Raw genomic sequence first — 16,451 nt, forward strand, 5'->3', positions numbered from 1 at the left:
AGGAAGGAAGGCAGGGTTCGGTGCACAGGAGAGCTGGCATGCCTGATGTGGGAGCAAGCAGGTTTTTGTGCGTGATAACCCTCATCCCACATGTGGGTGAGAGCAGCACAAGGGTGGTAGGTATGCTTTCTCCATGGATCCAGAGAAGCCAAAAAACTGAGGCAGAAACTTGCAATCCTCTCTAGTGAGGGAAGGACAAGGGATGCAATCACATGCCATTTGTGTTCAGCAAAGATCTGAAAATCATTAATAGCAAATTCAGACTCCCCTACAGATTTTTGTAGATTCTTGAATTTTTTAAATTGGTTCCCACTTTGATTTTTTTTTTAATATTAAGAATGTATACAACTATCTGCTTTTCCAAATAAATTAGATGTAGTATTGTCTTGGAACAGGATTAGATTTTTTTTTCCTCCTCCAAGTCAAATGGAAACAGAACTCTGCCACTGTTCACCACAGTAAGCCTGACCTTCCCGGGAACTTTTTCGCTTCCTATGCACAAATGCACAAAAGTACTGGCTCTCCTCTAATCTGGAAGGAGCACAAGAAATTTTTCAAAATTTTGGTGGCCAGGGAATTTTCATAAAAGTACTCTGTAGCACCTACACATGAAAATACAATGATAATTATTTCTATAGAATTTATAGCTTCCCAATAACTTAATAAAGTATCAAAATAAGTATGAAAAGTGTATTAAGTATACATATACAATTCTACTTTAAAACAGCTTTAATTCCTGAATATATTGGATTTTTTTAATATACCTCATTACTTTTAGGGCTATTCTTTCAAAATAATATATTGCAGTGCTTTCTAATAAGTATTTTTATAAATCCTCATTTTAATAAAATCAAATTGTAATATATTTTGAAGATTTTTTCTACCTTTTCTTTGCAAGTGTTTTTGAATACTAGATTTTCTTTATGAAAGCCAGCAGTGTAAAATTTAATATTTTTCTCTCTGTATGGTTTCAGAATTTATAAAAGCTTATCAGGTAATTACTACCTTAACTATTACTTACAGAACAGTACGTATCCAACTTGAACAATTTGGATTATTCTAAAATGACTATGCATTGAGCATGTGTGAAGACTCTTGCTCCAAGGATTTGTGGTATCTTTTTGTTTGTCTTTCCTAGGACTAGAGACATCAGTTTAAGACGTGACATAAAGCCAAATGGTAAAATGCAATAGATGGATTTCTTCCTCTTTATATTCACTGTGAGTTGAGCTGCCTTCAAAATATCAGTGTTTCTGAATATCTACAGCACGTGTGCTCATCAGTATCCATGCGACTGTTTAATCAGACTCTACTTATAATTCTTTTGAGTTATAACATTTCAATGTTCTTCTAGTTATGCATGCGTCTCAGAAGCATCCTTCATATTGATTCTTCTTAGGAGTAATTTTTGAAAACCTCTGACTATGAAGGCTGGTAGCCTTTGTAAAATTTTTTATTGATGTATTTTTAAAAATTCATATACATGAGAGAGAACACTGCTCGACATACTTAGTTTCTTTACAGTTTCTGTGGCTGCTACTCAGAGGCATCCTTACCGTTCTCTTTGTAGCCCATTCCCAGAATGACCTCGGGGGCCCGGTAATAACGTGTTACCACATAGGGAGTCATCATGAAGCTTGTGCCTGCTGTTCTGGCCAGCCCAAAGTCTAGGATTTTCAGTGTACAATCAGACTTGACTACAATGTTACTTGGTTTTAAGTCCTGACAATAAGAACAAGAGAAGAAATTAAAAACTAACATCAAATGGTACATGTGATGTCCATCTACTCAATCAACATGGCAGTCTTGCAATAGCACCGATGGGCCTCCCCACTGGCTGTAGAGCCCTATGTAAAGCCAAAGAGTACTGCCCCAAGGAAGCTTAAAATTAGGTTTGGGATTTTTTTTTTTGTTTTAATATCCTCAGAAAGTTTTTTAAACCCAGAATATAACTGCATCATTTTTACAATTTGTGGCTCATCTTGGGAAGAGGTTTTTAGATTAAAAAAAAAGAATCATTGATTGTCATTTGTTAGGTTTCTCTTTACAGCAACATAAGCCTTTTAGTTTATATTTCATTTCTAGGCCTAACAGAAGAGCAGATCAGGGCAGCTGTCTTTTTGGGACCAGAAACAAACAGTGGAAATGAGTTGTCTTGTTTCAGCTGCACATGTGACCTCTGCCAATCAGAATTTCTGAGAAGTCTCATAAACTGACTTTCAGTGAGCTGAAACAAAACGTTAAACAAAATCAGCTACAGTGCGCTGAAGTTTCCTCCTACTCGTTAGTGAGCTGTGTGCTTATTCTATAATAAAATAAATGAGGAAGTACATTATATTGAACCAAGCTCCCCTACCTAAAGAACGTAATCTACAGTTGCTCTTTGTCTTCTCCACAAGCAACTTAATTATAATTCTGGACTGTGTTCTTACCCTGTGAATAATCCCAGCAGAGTGAAGGTGCTTGATGCCACACAACATTTGGTATAGTAGGTAAGACATTCGCTCGTGGTCTAACTCCATCTGAATCACCTGACACAAGTTAGCATCCATCAGTTCCATTACTAAGTAACTGCAAGGTAAATCCACATTGTTAGTTTCAAATCACAAGACCCACGAAGTCCTTCAAACAAGTCAGAATCCTCTCCTAAATCTCTAAGTCTTCCAAACTTCCCAGCTCAACCTCTGACTGAATTAAGAATATGAAAAACTTGCAAGTATTGCATGCGTGATAGCCGTGGTAACTCTACCACAAAGGTGCTAATAGAGGTAGCATTTACGGGTATGGGGTTTCTATTTGTATAGTTTCTACCTTCAATTTGTTCTCAACTTTACCCTGAATTCCCTGAACTCTTTCCTTATTACAAATAAGAAAAAAATTTCAGAATAGAATTTACCATTAAATGCAATGTATCTGTGTTAAAAAAGACAACATGCTGTGATTCACTTATAGTCACTATATTCCTGGTAGTATTTTTGCACAAAATCCAAGACACCACAAAAATAGATTAAGGATGATTTTTTTTTATCATGTTCACCATTAATATTTCTCAAAGTGAACTGACTCATTCTAGAAAGCTCACAAAATACATTAAAAATAAATTTAAAAAAAGAATAAATAGCAAGCCTTCCTTGATTCTGATTGAACCGAGAACATGGGATAACAAAACACAAAGAACCAGAAGGCCAGAAAACAGTGAAACTGTCTTTCCAGGAAGAAACACCAGAAAATGAGACTTCTGGGATCCCTTTCATTTGCTGCCAGTTCTTAAGGGATTTCATTCACTTGACTCTTGTCAACGTCACCTGTGTTATTTGGATGTTATATTCCCGCTTCCTTCATGAGTTGTGTTACTTACACATCTTGGAACTCCTCCAGGGTTTTCTGGGGTGTGAAGACATTTAATAAACTAATAATCTGAGAAGAGACAGTGGGATGGGAGGAGAGAAAGAAAAAGGGAGAAAAATAATTATTTGAAAAGCAAATCTAAACAAGCACTTATTCTGCTCAAAGTCACATATGAGTACTGTGATGCAAATAGAAAAGCTGGAAAATTTTTCTAGAACTATCTCATAGAAAATGTACTCAGAAAGGATATATGATCTGTCTTTGGTTAAAATGCAATTAAAAAGCTCAAATTCTTAAGCAGAAGAGTCAGAGAGGCAGATAATTGTGATATGGTTTTAGAGTGTGCTTCTCCTTGGTAAATACAAGGTGATAATATAATTAAACCAAAAAGGAGGGAAAACCACGTAAGGAAAGTTAAACATCAGTGAAATATCCAGTAGGACTTGGCAAGGCTATGTGAGAGGGTTGTGGCATGCTAAATTGCTTCAGTTCAGTTCAGTCGCTCAGTCGTGTCCGACTCTCCGTGACCCCATGAATCACAGCACGCCAGGCCTCCCTGTCCATCACCAACTTCAGTGGTGTCCAGCTCTCTGTGACCCCATGGCCTGTAGCCTGCCAGGCTCCTCTGTCCATGGGATTCTTCAGGCATGAAACTGGAGTGGGTTACCATCCTACTCCAGGGGATCTTCCTGACCCAGGGTTCGAACTAGTATCTCTTATGGGTTCTTCACCACTAGCGCTACCTGGGAAGCCCATGTCTTCCTCCAAATGAAAAGTTTGCTTTCTATGTCAAGGAGATGTTCTAAATCAAGGAGGTATTCTAAGTCAAGATTTTGTGTGTGTTGTTACTTTAGTTTCTTTTGCTTCTACTTCATTCACACTCCAATACTATTTAAACTAAAACTCCAATGGTATGTGTGGGGAAAGGTATGTCTTACATGATATCAATGATGAATTTAAAGGCAAATGTATTTTAAAAGTTATTAAAATTCTGGTTTTTGAACTTTTTTGTTCTCCTGCTTTAGTTATTTAATATATTAGATAGTAAACAGAATAAGTAAACTTTAAAAGGAAAAAATCCTTTGTCTTTTGCAACTCAATTGCATACATAAGTTACTCAAAATTTTCTTTCAGCTAAATATTTTGTAATAATGTTCCAATGGGAAATAAAAATAAAAACATAGAAAGCAATACTCTACTCATAAATGGATGCAACCATTTCACAAAAACAAGTGGAAAATTTATACATCTTTAAAACATGAACTAATGAATTTCAATAAAGTTCATAAGTGGTACACAAATAAGAGGTAATAAACAAAACAAAATGATTTTCAATATCTGAGGAATGCAATCAATTTAGGGAATCATTTAGGTCTTCAGTAGTTTTCATTTGTTGATAAATTACTGAAAAAAAAATCACAATACTATCCAATGCATATATATATATATATATAGAGAGAGAGAGAGAGAGAGAGCCTGGTGGTCTATAGTTCATGGTGTCACAAAGAGTCGGACATGACTGAGGCGACAGCACACATGCACAGGTATATATACATGGCAATGGTTGTATCAAAAAATAAGACTATCTATTCTGAAGCAACCTTGCAGTATGGAATATGCATATAGAAATAAAATTGTTTCAAAATATTTTCAAACTTGTGATTAAAGCGCTTTGCTATTCTGTATACTTAGTTATGGTTTGTGTTGAAAAATGTCTCCAGATCTCTTTGGAACATATATTGTGAGCCTGTTTTTATATTACTTCATCAATCTTAGAAAGTAATTTATTTTGTGTGTGTGCCAAGTTGTTTCAGTCATGTCAGATTCTTTGCGACCCTATAAACTATAGCTCACCAGGCTCCCCTGTCCATGGGATTCTCCAGGCAAGAATCCTGGAGTGGGTTGCCATGCCCTCCTCCAGGGGATTTTCCCAAACAATTTATTTTGATATTTGTTCAAATGAAAGCATCAGCGACTATGTATAGGACACACACACACACACAATACATACAAACAACTCTTAAAGATGAAAAAGTGCTAATCAGTATTATCTGGTGAATAGATAATCTAGGTAATCTAAATTTATCTAGAAAATAACATTATAATTTTAAATAAATCAAGGTTTATTACTTCAAAAGGTAAATTCCCAACTATATATTATTGTATTCCTTTTTACCATGCCCTTGTTGTAACACCTTTATTGTGTTTGATTTTCCTTTGAGAATTTCTCCTCTGTTCTTCCTTTGATAACTTGTAAATCCTAATTCTTATTAATAACCAATTAAAAATCTTGTCTTTAGAAACAAATCATCACAGGTATTTTCATTTTAGTTCGACAGTTTTCAGGCAGGAATCTGATTCAGTTGCTTTTTATTCTAGCATCTTAAGCTGCACAGATATGAATCAATGACCCCACTATCATACCAGCAATCACTTCCTAGAAGGGTGCTCATTTTCTAAACAGATTGTCTTCTTTATTATTAAAAATTTAATTGGCATAATTTCAATATTTTACATTACTTGCCACAGCATTAACAGAGTTCTGTATTCTGACTGCTTTTAGTTGGTATTATAAGCACTAATGCAGAATTTACATTTAGTTGTAAGTGAACTTTCTCTCTATTAACAAGTTCTAGAAATTTATTTCCATAGACTTATATAATACATGTAAACAAACCTATGTACATACACAGATAAATGGGGTAGCATATCAGATGACACTTAAAATCATTATTCCAATTTGGAAATCCTTTTCAGGTATCATAAACATGAACCCCCATAGTCCAGTCAAGATTGGGGAATATGAGTCCCTCATATTGGCAACGTAAGCAGGACTTTCTCCACAATGTCTTTATTGCATTATAGGGCTGGAAGAAGGGTTAGGGAAATATAAATATATGAAAACAAAAACTATCAAAACTTCCCACGTAGTTGCTTCATCATTTGTGTCCATCCATCTTCCACTGCCCATGGTATTTCTCATCCTCTTTGCTATCATGAAAATAGATCGCATTGATCATGTGGTTAATCTTGTTCCTGCCTTTACTTATCATGCTCAAAGAACAAATTACGTTAGTAGAATGATTTTTCTTAGGAATCATCCTTTCTGTTGTTTCTATATTCCTTCCTAGAAGTATCATGTTCCTTGACTGGCCAAACTAGAGATAGGTTCACATTTCATAAAATTTCTCTTTTTTAATAAGGCCTTTCCTGCTCAACCTATTTATAAAAAAGTTACCCTCTCCACTCTGCACTGACCAGTAGCTTTTGTCTTCCTTCTTTGCTTTGTTTCACTTGATAGACATTCTATACAGAGATAGGCCTGTTTTGCAGACTTCCTTCCTCTCCTCAGTAGAACATGAGCATCACTTGGGCAGTGACTGGTCTCTCTTATCTTCACTGCTGTATTCTTAGCATCTAGAGCGCAATCTATACCTGGCACTTTTATTCAGTTAACAAGTATTGGTCAAGTGACTGAATTAAAAACTCATTAGAATTGAGTCATAGAGGATTAAAGAAACACTGTCATTGGGCATAAATCCATATATTTTTATTTCAAATATCTTTCAACTGTATACTCATACATTTACTTCTACTTAGCACCTTATGACAAATTCACCTATTTATAAAAGTGTACTTATAATTTCAAATATTCTGTGATTTGATTCATATTCAAGAAAAACTTTGTAAGCAGTTAATATTATAATTTTACAGTAATAATCTATTTTATTACATGTTTATATGTAACAAAATATATACTATATTTGTTATGATTTATTTATTAATATTGTCTTTATTAAAAGAAGAATTATCTCCCATTTATCCTTACTAAGAAGAATGGGAGCACAGAAAGAATTCTAAAGGCCTTTACCAGTGGTTGAAGATTATACTCTGAAGAAAGCTCAGAAATGCTGTTCCCTACTGAGTTTCAATGCAAAATGCTTTTATTTCTCATGGCTGTAAAGCAAGACATGTAGGATCTTAGTTCTCCACTACAGTGGAAGCACAGAGTCTTAACCACTTGACGTCCAAGAAGTCCCTGAGCAATGTCCTTGACAAACCTGTTCTGAATGCACTGCAGATATGTCTCTGCACCTTTGCCCCATCCTACCAAAAGCAAGATGCCAAAGCACAGTGTACACTGAACAGCTGGAGGCCACTGCCAGACTATAGCTAAAAAGTAAAAGGAGATAAAAGTCTTCACCTGTTAATAATTAAATTTAAATTATTATAAAGAAATATAGCATATTGTTCTTTAAGATATTTTTGAGGTTTTTTGGAGGGTTTTGTTTTTGGAAATGCATGAAGCTTTCTGGCTAATCTGGAGTAAGAAAACCAAATATGGTTAATTTTTAAAATTAATTTATTTTAATTAGAGGCTAATTATTTTTACAATATTGTGGTGGTTTTCGCCATACACTGACATGGATCAGCCACAGGTGTACCTATGTTCCCCGTCCCTCCCTATCCCATCCCTCTGGGTTTTCCCAGTGCACCAGCTTTGAGTGCCCTGCTTCATGCATCCAACGGTTAATTTCTTAACAGGGAAATATCTATCCAATTCAGTCCCTCCATGCCATATGGTTTTCAGATGATTTTTAAGCAGAAAGCTACCATGAGGACAATGAAAGCAAATGTAGCATATGGGCAGGATAAACAATCTTAAGAGGCAAAAATTGCTAAGTAAAGAAAGCTTTTCCCACTCAAGTTGTCATACTGATCTTCTTTTCCCAATCTCACCACCTCCCACCACCAGCAGTTTAAAATACCAACTCACGTTTTTATGATTCACACACTTCATGAGGACCAGCTCCCGGTAGGCTCTCTTGGCATGCGTTTGGTTCTGAAAGGGTCTGCTGAGCTTCTTAATGGCCACATTTCTGTCAAGAACAGCATCATACGCAGCGCTGCAGAGACCCAAGAGCAATCCGGAATTAAGAACCAAGGAGCCCTTACAGTTCCTACCTACCGAGCGAAGGGTATGGATAAGGAAATATGAGTTTGGAATCCTACTCAAATACGTGCTTCTCAAGGCACATGTCAATCAACTGTAAATAAAGACATAAGAGTGACTAGTATAGAAACCTTCTGCTACTGCTGCTGCTAAGTCACTTCAGTCGTGTCCGACTCTGTGCGACCCCATAGACGGCAGCCCACCAGGCTCCCCCCGTCCCTGGGATTCTCCAGGCAAGAGTACTGGAGTGGGGTGCCATTGCCTTCTCCGATAGAAACCTTCTACTTGCTAGGAAAAGAAAAGGGTACCTTGCCAAGAAAACAGCATGTACTTGCCTCAGTGAGTAGGGGACAAAAGAAGAAAGAAAAGTGCTCAATTTTCCCATGAGCCACGTGACTGTGACAAGGCATCTAATCTCGAGGGGCTTGAATTTCTCATCTATTAATATGTGATGCTTAGCTATAAAACTTCATTGTTCTTTGATTATTTTAAGTAGACATTCATTCTTTCCTCATTCACAGGAACTAGTTTTTAAGGCATGATGTTAATTGCCTTGAACGCACAGGTGGGCTGATGTTCCAAGTGCACTCATTAACGATAATAGAGCTTGAAATACAGAATGTAATCAGAGAGAATTTCAGAAGCATAAATAACTGCATTTAAATACAAAGACAGAAATGAATGCTACTAACATTTGAAGCTTTCAAACCATTTGAGAATAATTTACCATGCTTTATGTTTCTGCCATACTTAAAGTACATGGGTCTAGGGGTCAATGAGGAAGTGAGTCTCTTCTTGCTATTACATCTAATTAGCCCACTTACAAAGTTTTTTCCATCCTTGCAAATTTGGATTGTACTAGATTTTGTCTTAGTTTCCAGGAAGGAAGGCAGCAACCAGTATCCTACTGATCTACTGTATTGGAAGTGACATTAACCATGTAGAGCTCCAGTCTCTACACAAAAATAAAGAAAATGATTGCTGTGTTGCAGGATGACAGACTTACAAGATAAGTTTGGACACAGCCTTTGAGTTCATCTGGTCCATGACTGCATTTATACTTATTCCTCTCCAAAATATCTTCATCAAATTTTGACCAGTCTCTACTTGAGCAGCTTCAAAAACCTGGGCTCCTTGACAAAAAGGCAGCCCACTCGTCGTTGGACAACTTCAAGGGGTAGAAATATCATCATTCTAATGAACAGAACTGTCTCCATGATTTCTGTTAACTACGTTCAGTCTTGCCTTCCGGGGCAACTCAAAATAAAGTCATCCCTTTTCATCATGCTGTGCTGCGTTGTGTTTAGTCACTCAGCCATTCCTGACTCTTTGAGACATCATGGATTGTAGCCCACCAGGCTCCTCTGTCCATGGAATTCTCCAGGCAAGAATACTGGAGTTGGTTGCTATGCCCTCCTCCAGGACTTTTCATCATGACAGACCTATAATGACTGAAATCCACTAAGGACCCTACTCAATCTCTGGCATAATATAAGCACTCAGTAAGCACTCAAAAACTCAGCTTTCCTTACTGCCCCCATCCCACCCCCCACCCCCCCGCCAAGTATTTTCTTTCTTGAGCTAAATATCACCAATGTCCTACTCCATTTGTCAGAGTGTGATTTCAAGTCCTCCTGCCATCTGGTCAGTTTCCGCTGAATATGTTCCAGTCTGCCGATCTCCGAAAGTGAGGTTGCTCCTCTACGCCTGGCATACCAGTGACAAGTAGAGAAAGGCTATCAAGTCCGTCATTCATTCTCTTGCTCATTCATTCTGTTGACAGTTAATACAGCTGAGTCTGTCCTAGCTCCTTTGATAACTGCATCACACACGACTGATTCACAGTGAACCTATGCTAATTAGAAATACCGTCTTTTTAAAATCTATGCTGCGATTTGACTCTGTCTTTCAGCACTGGTACTTCTATTCTTGTGTTTGTTCTTGTTAACCTACCAATGGCAGCATAAAGAAAGGAAAGAGTCAAATGGGCCTTCATCTTATATGTAGTGTATAAGGGTAGCAATGAGTCTGGAAATAGAGGAACTGAAATTGCTTCCTGGAGATAAGAAATTGTATCAGCAGGAAACTGATCAGAACAGTCACCTTAAAGAGAAAGACTAAATTTAAAGCCAAAATAACGAAGGTCAAGTCATTAAAATATCTAAAGAATAGCAATTAGTTATGTCAGTCTAGGAAGGAGTTCAGTTCAGTCGCTCAGTCGTGTCTGACTCTTTGCAACCCCATGAACCACAGCACGCCAGGCCTCCCGTCACCAACTCCCAGAGTTTACCCAAACCCATGTCCATAGAGTCGGTGATGCCATCCAGCCATCTCATCCTCTGTCGTCCCCTTCTGCTCCTGCCCCCAATCCCTCCCAGCATCAGGGTCTTTTCCAGTGAGTCAACTCTTCACATGAGGTGGCCAAAGTATTGCAGTTTCAGCTTCAGCATCAGTCCTTCCAGTGAACACCCAGGACTGATCTCCTTTAGAATGGACTGGTTGGGTCTCCTTGCAGTACAAGGGACTCTCAACAGTCTTCTCCAACCACACTTCAAAAGCATCAATTCTTTGGCGATCAGCTCTCTTCACAGTCCAAATCTCACATCCATACATGACCACTTGAAAAACCATAGCCTTGACTAGACGGACCATTGTTGGCAAAGTAATGTCTCTGCTTTTTAATATGCTATCTAGGTTGGCCATAACTTTCCTTCCAAGGAATAAGCGTCTTTTAATTTCATGGCTGTAATCACCATCTGCAGTGATTTTGGAGCTCAGAAAAATAAAGTCTGACAGTTTCCACTGTTTCTCCATCTATTTGCCATGAAGTGATGGGACCAGATGCCATGATCTTAGTTTTCTGAATGTTGAGCTTTAAGCCAACGTTTTCACTCTCCTCTTTCACTTTCATCAAGAGGCCTTTGAGTGCCTCTTCACTTTCTGCCATAAGGGTGGTGTCATCTGCATATCTGAGGTTATTGATATTTCTCCCAATCTTGATTCCAGCTTGTTTTTCTTCCAGCCCAGCGTTCCTCATGATGTACTCTGCATAGAAGTTAAATAAGCAGGGTGATGATATACAGCCTTGACGTATTCCTTTTCCTAGTTGGAACCAGTCTGTTGTTCCATGTCCATTTCTAACTGTTGCTTCCGCCTGCATATAGGTTTCTCAAGAGGCAGGACAGGTAGTCTGGTATTCCCATCTCTTTCAGAATTTTCTACAGTTTGTTGTGATCCACACAGTCAAAGGCTTTGGCATAGTCCATAAAGCAGAAATAGATGTTTTTCTGGAACTCTCTTGCATTTTTGATGATCCATCAGAAGTTGGCAATTTGATCTCTGGTTCCTCTGCCTTTTCTAAAACCAGCTTGAACATCTGGAAGTTCACAGTTCACATATTGCTGAAGCCTGGCTTGGAGAATTTTAAGCATGACTTTACTAGCGTGTGAGATGAGTCCAATTGTGCAGTAGTTTGAGCATTCTTCGACATTGCCTTTCTTTGGGATTGGAATGAAAACTGACCTTTCCCAGTCCTGTGGCCACTGCTGAGTTTTCCAAATTTGCTGGCATATTGAGTGCAGCACTTTCACAGCATCATCTTTCAGGATTTGAAATAGCTCAACTGGAATTCTATCACCTCCACTAGTTTGTTCACAGTGATGCTTCCTAAGGCCCACTTGACTTCACATTCGAAGATGTCTGGCTCCAGGTCAGTGATCATACCATCGTGACTATCTTGGTGGTGAAGATCTTTTTTGTACAGTTCTTCTGTGTATTCTTGCCACCTCTTCTTAATATCTTCTGCTTCTGTTAGGTCCACACCATTTCTGTCCTTTATGGAGCCCATCTTTGCATGAAATATTCCCTTGGTATCTCTAATTTTCTTGAAGAGATCTCCAGTCTTTCCCATCCTGCTGTTTTCCTCTATTTCTTTGCATTGATTACTGAGGAAGGCTTTCTTATGTCTCCTTGCTATTCTTTGGAACTCTGCATTCAAATGGGAATATCTTTCCTTTTCTCCTTTGCTTTTCGCTTTCCTTATTTTCACAGCTATCTGTAAGGCCTCCTCAGACAGCCATTTTGCTTTTTTGCATTTCTTTTCCATGGGGATGGTCTTGACCCCTGTCTCTTGTACAATGTTACAAACCTCCATCCATAGTTCATCAGGCACTCTGTCTATCAGAAATAGTCCCTTAAATCTATTTCTCATTAATTTAGGTCATACCTGAATGGTCTAGTCGTTGTCCCTAGTTTCTTAAATTTCAGTCTGAATTTGGCAATAAGGAGTTCATGATCTGAGCCACAGTCAACTCCTGATCTTGTTTTTGCTGACTGTATACAGCTTCTCCATCTTTGGCTGCAAAGAATATAATCAATCTGATTTTGGTGTTGGCCATCTGGTGATGTCCATGTGCAGAGTCTTGTGTTGTTGGAAGAGGGTGTTTGCTATGACCAGTGTGTTCTTTGGCAAAACTCTATTAGCCTTTGTCCTGCTTCATTGTGTACTCCAAATTTGCCTGTTACTCCAGGTGTTTCTTGACTTCCTACTTTTGCGTTCCAGTCCCCTATAATGAAAAGGACATCTTTTTGGGGTGTTAGTTCTAAAAGGTCTTATAGAGCTTCATAGAACTGTTCAACTTTAGCTTCTTCAGCATTACTGCTTTGGGGTATAGGCTTGGATTACAGTGATATTGAATGGTTTGCCTTGGAAATGAACAGAGATCATTCTGTCGTTTTTGAGATTGCATCCAAGTACTGCATTTCGGACTCTTTTGTTGACCATGATGGCTACTCCATTTCTTCTAAGGGACTCCTGACCACAGTAGTAGATATAATGGTCATCTGAGTTAAATTCACCCACTCCAGTCCATTTTAGTTCACTGATTCCTAGAATGTCGACGTTCACTCTTGACATCTCCTGTTTGATCACTTCCAATTTGCCTTGATTCATGGACCTAACATACCAGGGAAGGAGTAACAGAGGCAAATTCTGGTACTGCCTGGCAAAATAAATACCTTCTGATGTAGGGTTCTGGTGGCTCAAATGGTAAAGATTCTGCCTGCAATGTGGGAGATCAGGTTTTGATCTCTTGATTGGGAAGATCCCCTAGAGAAGGAAAGGGCAAGCCCCTCCAGTACTGTCACCTGGAGAATCCCAAGGACAGAAGACCCTAGCAGGCTATAGTCCATGGGGTCACAAAGAGTCAGACATGACTAAGCGACTAACGCTGACTCACTGGTGTTGGTCCAGGCATCCAGTCAGCCAGCTGGACATCCCTACTGTGGTAATCACAGACCTAGGCCAGATAGCAATCTAGTCTGTGTCTCCTCAGGCTGATTCTATCTCTGCAGTTGAAATCTGGCTCATCAGGCTCTCCTTCAGAATACTGCATGCAAGAAATCCACCAATATTTGATTAGCTTGACTACTGAATCTCTCATAATTTAAAAAATTGGCATCTGGTTTTATGTGTGAGCCTTTAGTGAAGCTCATCAAAGTGGGTTTGAGTCCCTGAGATTCTGATCAGATCCTGCAACACCATAGGCCCATGTGGGATGACCGAGAAAATGTCACCTTCTGGGGATCTGGGCAGGTTCTGGCTAGTTTCTCCTAGAAGTGTTGTAAAGTTCTCTATCCTTCAGGTACCTCTTTTTGAAACAATTCTAGGTCTGAATTAGCACTACCGCTTAATAGATGTGAAGTTATGAGCAAGCCACTTACACTTCCTGGCATCAGAGTCCTCACACTTAAAAATGGAGATAATAACAAGATTATAACAATCTGACAAGATTGTTATAAGGAGTAAATGCAGTAGCGATGTACCTACAGTGCCTCGTCTAGAGTGTGCACTCAATAAACAATGACTATTACTATTTTTCAAGTCAATGTCTTTGTTACAGGGAAGAACAAAATCTGACTCCACGTTGGATCTGTTCCTTTTACTTTAACCTTTGCTTCCCATTGCTTTTATTTACTAAAAGGATACTGTCTATACATAACGGCCTGCCTCAGGGAACCCTGCCCCTCTGCCTTAAGGTTAAACCAAAGTGTCTTTGAATAGCTGACCCATTCTTGACCTGTGAATGGCTACAAGAAAGAAAAAATTAACACAATCCCTCCCCAAGGCAGGCTATTCCAGGAGATATTTAAAAGGCTTTGGGCCTTTTTACTTTACTTCCTAACCTCCTCCACCTTTCCATTCTGTAAAAGAAACTGGCATCCAGACCCCTGACAAGACAGTTATTTATTTTGAGACACTAGTCTGCCATCTTCTTGGTCTGCTGGCTTTCTGAATAAAATGGCTATTCCTTGCCTCGGCATCTCATCTCCCAATTTTATTAGCCTGTCATGCAGTGAGCAGAGTGAGCTTGGACTTGGTAATATCCTTGCTGGAGTCATTGTGTGATGTAGGGCAGGATAAAATATATAGAGATTTATCATTCTTTTTAATATTTATGTGCTATAATTGGACAGGTATAATATCTACTAATTAGCAATTTTTAATCTACTAATTACAAATCAGTTATACTACCATCTTGCCCACATTTCACAAGTTTGTCCCATGATATAAAAGTCTGGGACAAAAGCTTTGTTAAAATCCAGATACATCATAGCCATACAGTTCTATTACCTACCACTTTAATAAGCTATTTGCTGTGATTTATTTTTAATGAAACCCCTATTCTCAATGATCACTACATCCTTTCTTCATGGCTCACAGGTTTTCTTTTCTAACTAATGTTAGGGCCAATGTCAAGTTCAGCAGATGTCTCTTATGCGTTCTTTCTTCCTTGTAGAGAAATAAGAATGTTTGCCTATCTACAGTTGCATGAAACATGGTAGTTTGGCTCACTGAACTTCCACTTAACCCCATGTATCATGCCTTCCTATACTGAAGAGACTTGAAAGACACACATACTATTCCCAGAAGCTTTTGCAGCTGGTATTCTGGATTCCAATGGTTCTGCCATGCGGATGCAATTATGGGAGATTTGTAAGGGAAAAGCAAGGGTGGTCATTGTAAGGTCGAAATGGCCCAATGATGTTGAATAAAAGAACCCAGACGCCAAACAGATAATGTAACAGGCTTTACTGGCTGTGCACCCCCGGGCGGAACCCCAAGACCTAACAGGGCGAGGTCAGGAAGTCCGCGCCGAACAAAGGCAAGGGGCAACTTATATAACTTTAGGCAAGATTTGAAGTGGTGGTCTCTCATAGGTCAGTTAGCCAGGGGGCAAGACTGGGTTGGTTGCCGGTCTGCTCAAGGTTGTGCTGACGCAGCAGAATAGTTCTTGCTGTTTCTGGGCAGGAGGTTAGGAGGGGGAGATTAGGAGAGGGTTGATCTCTACCAGGAACTGATACCTCAAGGACACTCTAGCAATGGGGGAGGGAATGAGGGAACAGAGCACAATAGTTAGCCTTTTTCTGCCAGTGGGAAGAAGAGAAGGGAGGAAGGGAAGAGGCCAAAACGGCCCCTGAAGTCCGACCTTAAAGTCATCTTCTAACACCTCTCAGTTGGCAGGCCTGGTCTCAAGAAGACCTGAAATTTTCTTCTGAAGCAGTGAAAATTCATGCCATGCACCAGATTCCTGGGTGAGGGGAGCATTTGAATCAGAGGCATTACTGGTCTTCAGGGCCCAGCCACCAGGCCAGTGGTTTCCAGTCACCAGCATGATGGAGTAGCAATGATGGTAATAACATGCACACAGTTCCAGCTATGTGATTTTCAAATCCTCGTCACATCATGTACTCTGGAAGTTCAGGTTTTCTAGGATAATCTCAGAGGTTGGCGCTGCCCTGGTGATTCATCTCTCTTGTGTCTGGGAGCCATTCCAGGAAGCCCAGACTAGAGTCCACTTCTCCAGGCTTTCCAATGCACCCAATTTACAGGAGTAAATCTTTGCTTATTTACAGTATTTCTGTCTCCTGCTATGAACCCTGGCTGACACTACTAACTTTCCCATTTTCTGTAATTTCTCAGTGATTACTGGCAGCAGTTTAGCAAATACGTCTGCAAGTTGGCATCACTGATGCTGCATAGTCACAAATTAATGTCTGAAAGTTTCCCATTACTCTTAAGTCCTTCGTTTTTTGAATCTTGGTCTATAAAATATTAATTTATTTTTTTCAGCAGTTTTTCTTTTTTCTT

General features: G+C 39.0%; 1 protein-coding gene across 3 annotated transcripts in view; it reads right to left on the bottom strand.

Moving 5' to 3' along the window:
• Positions 1-16,451, bottom strand: part of MAPK10 (mitogen-activated protein kinase 10) — a 195,086-nt gene that overhangs the window by 97,913 nt on the left and 80,722 nt on the right. For all 3 annotated transcript variants that reach the window (XM_088836102.1, XM_088836100.1, XM_088836101.1), the window contains 4 exons: positions 8,126-8,255; positions 3,359-3,417; positions 2,433-2,571; positions 1,557-1,722 (listed from right to left, as the gene is read on the bottom strand). In XM_088836102.1, the coding sequence (XP_088692228.1) occupies positions 1,557-1,722; positions 2,433-2,571; positions 3,359-3,417; positions 8,126-8,255 (494 nt within the window). The remainder of the gene's footprint in view (positions 1-1,556; positions 1,723-2,432; positions 2,572-3,358; positions 3,418-8,125; positions 8,256-16,451) is intronic.

This window comes from Moschus berezovskii, chromosome 5 (genome assembly GCF_049115385.1).
Source record: "Moschus berezovskii isolate FMDL1 chromosome 5, NW_MosBer_1.0, whole genome shotgun sequence".
In the NCBI taxonomy this organism is placed as follows: Eukaryota; Metazoa; Chordata; class Mammalia; order Artiodactyla; family Moschidae; genus Moschus; species Moschus berezovskii.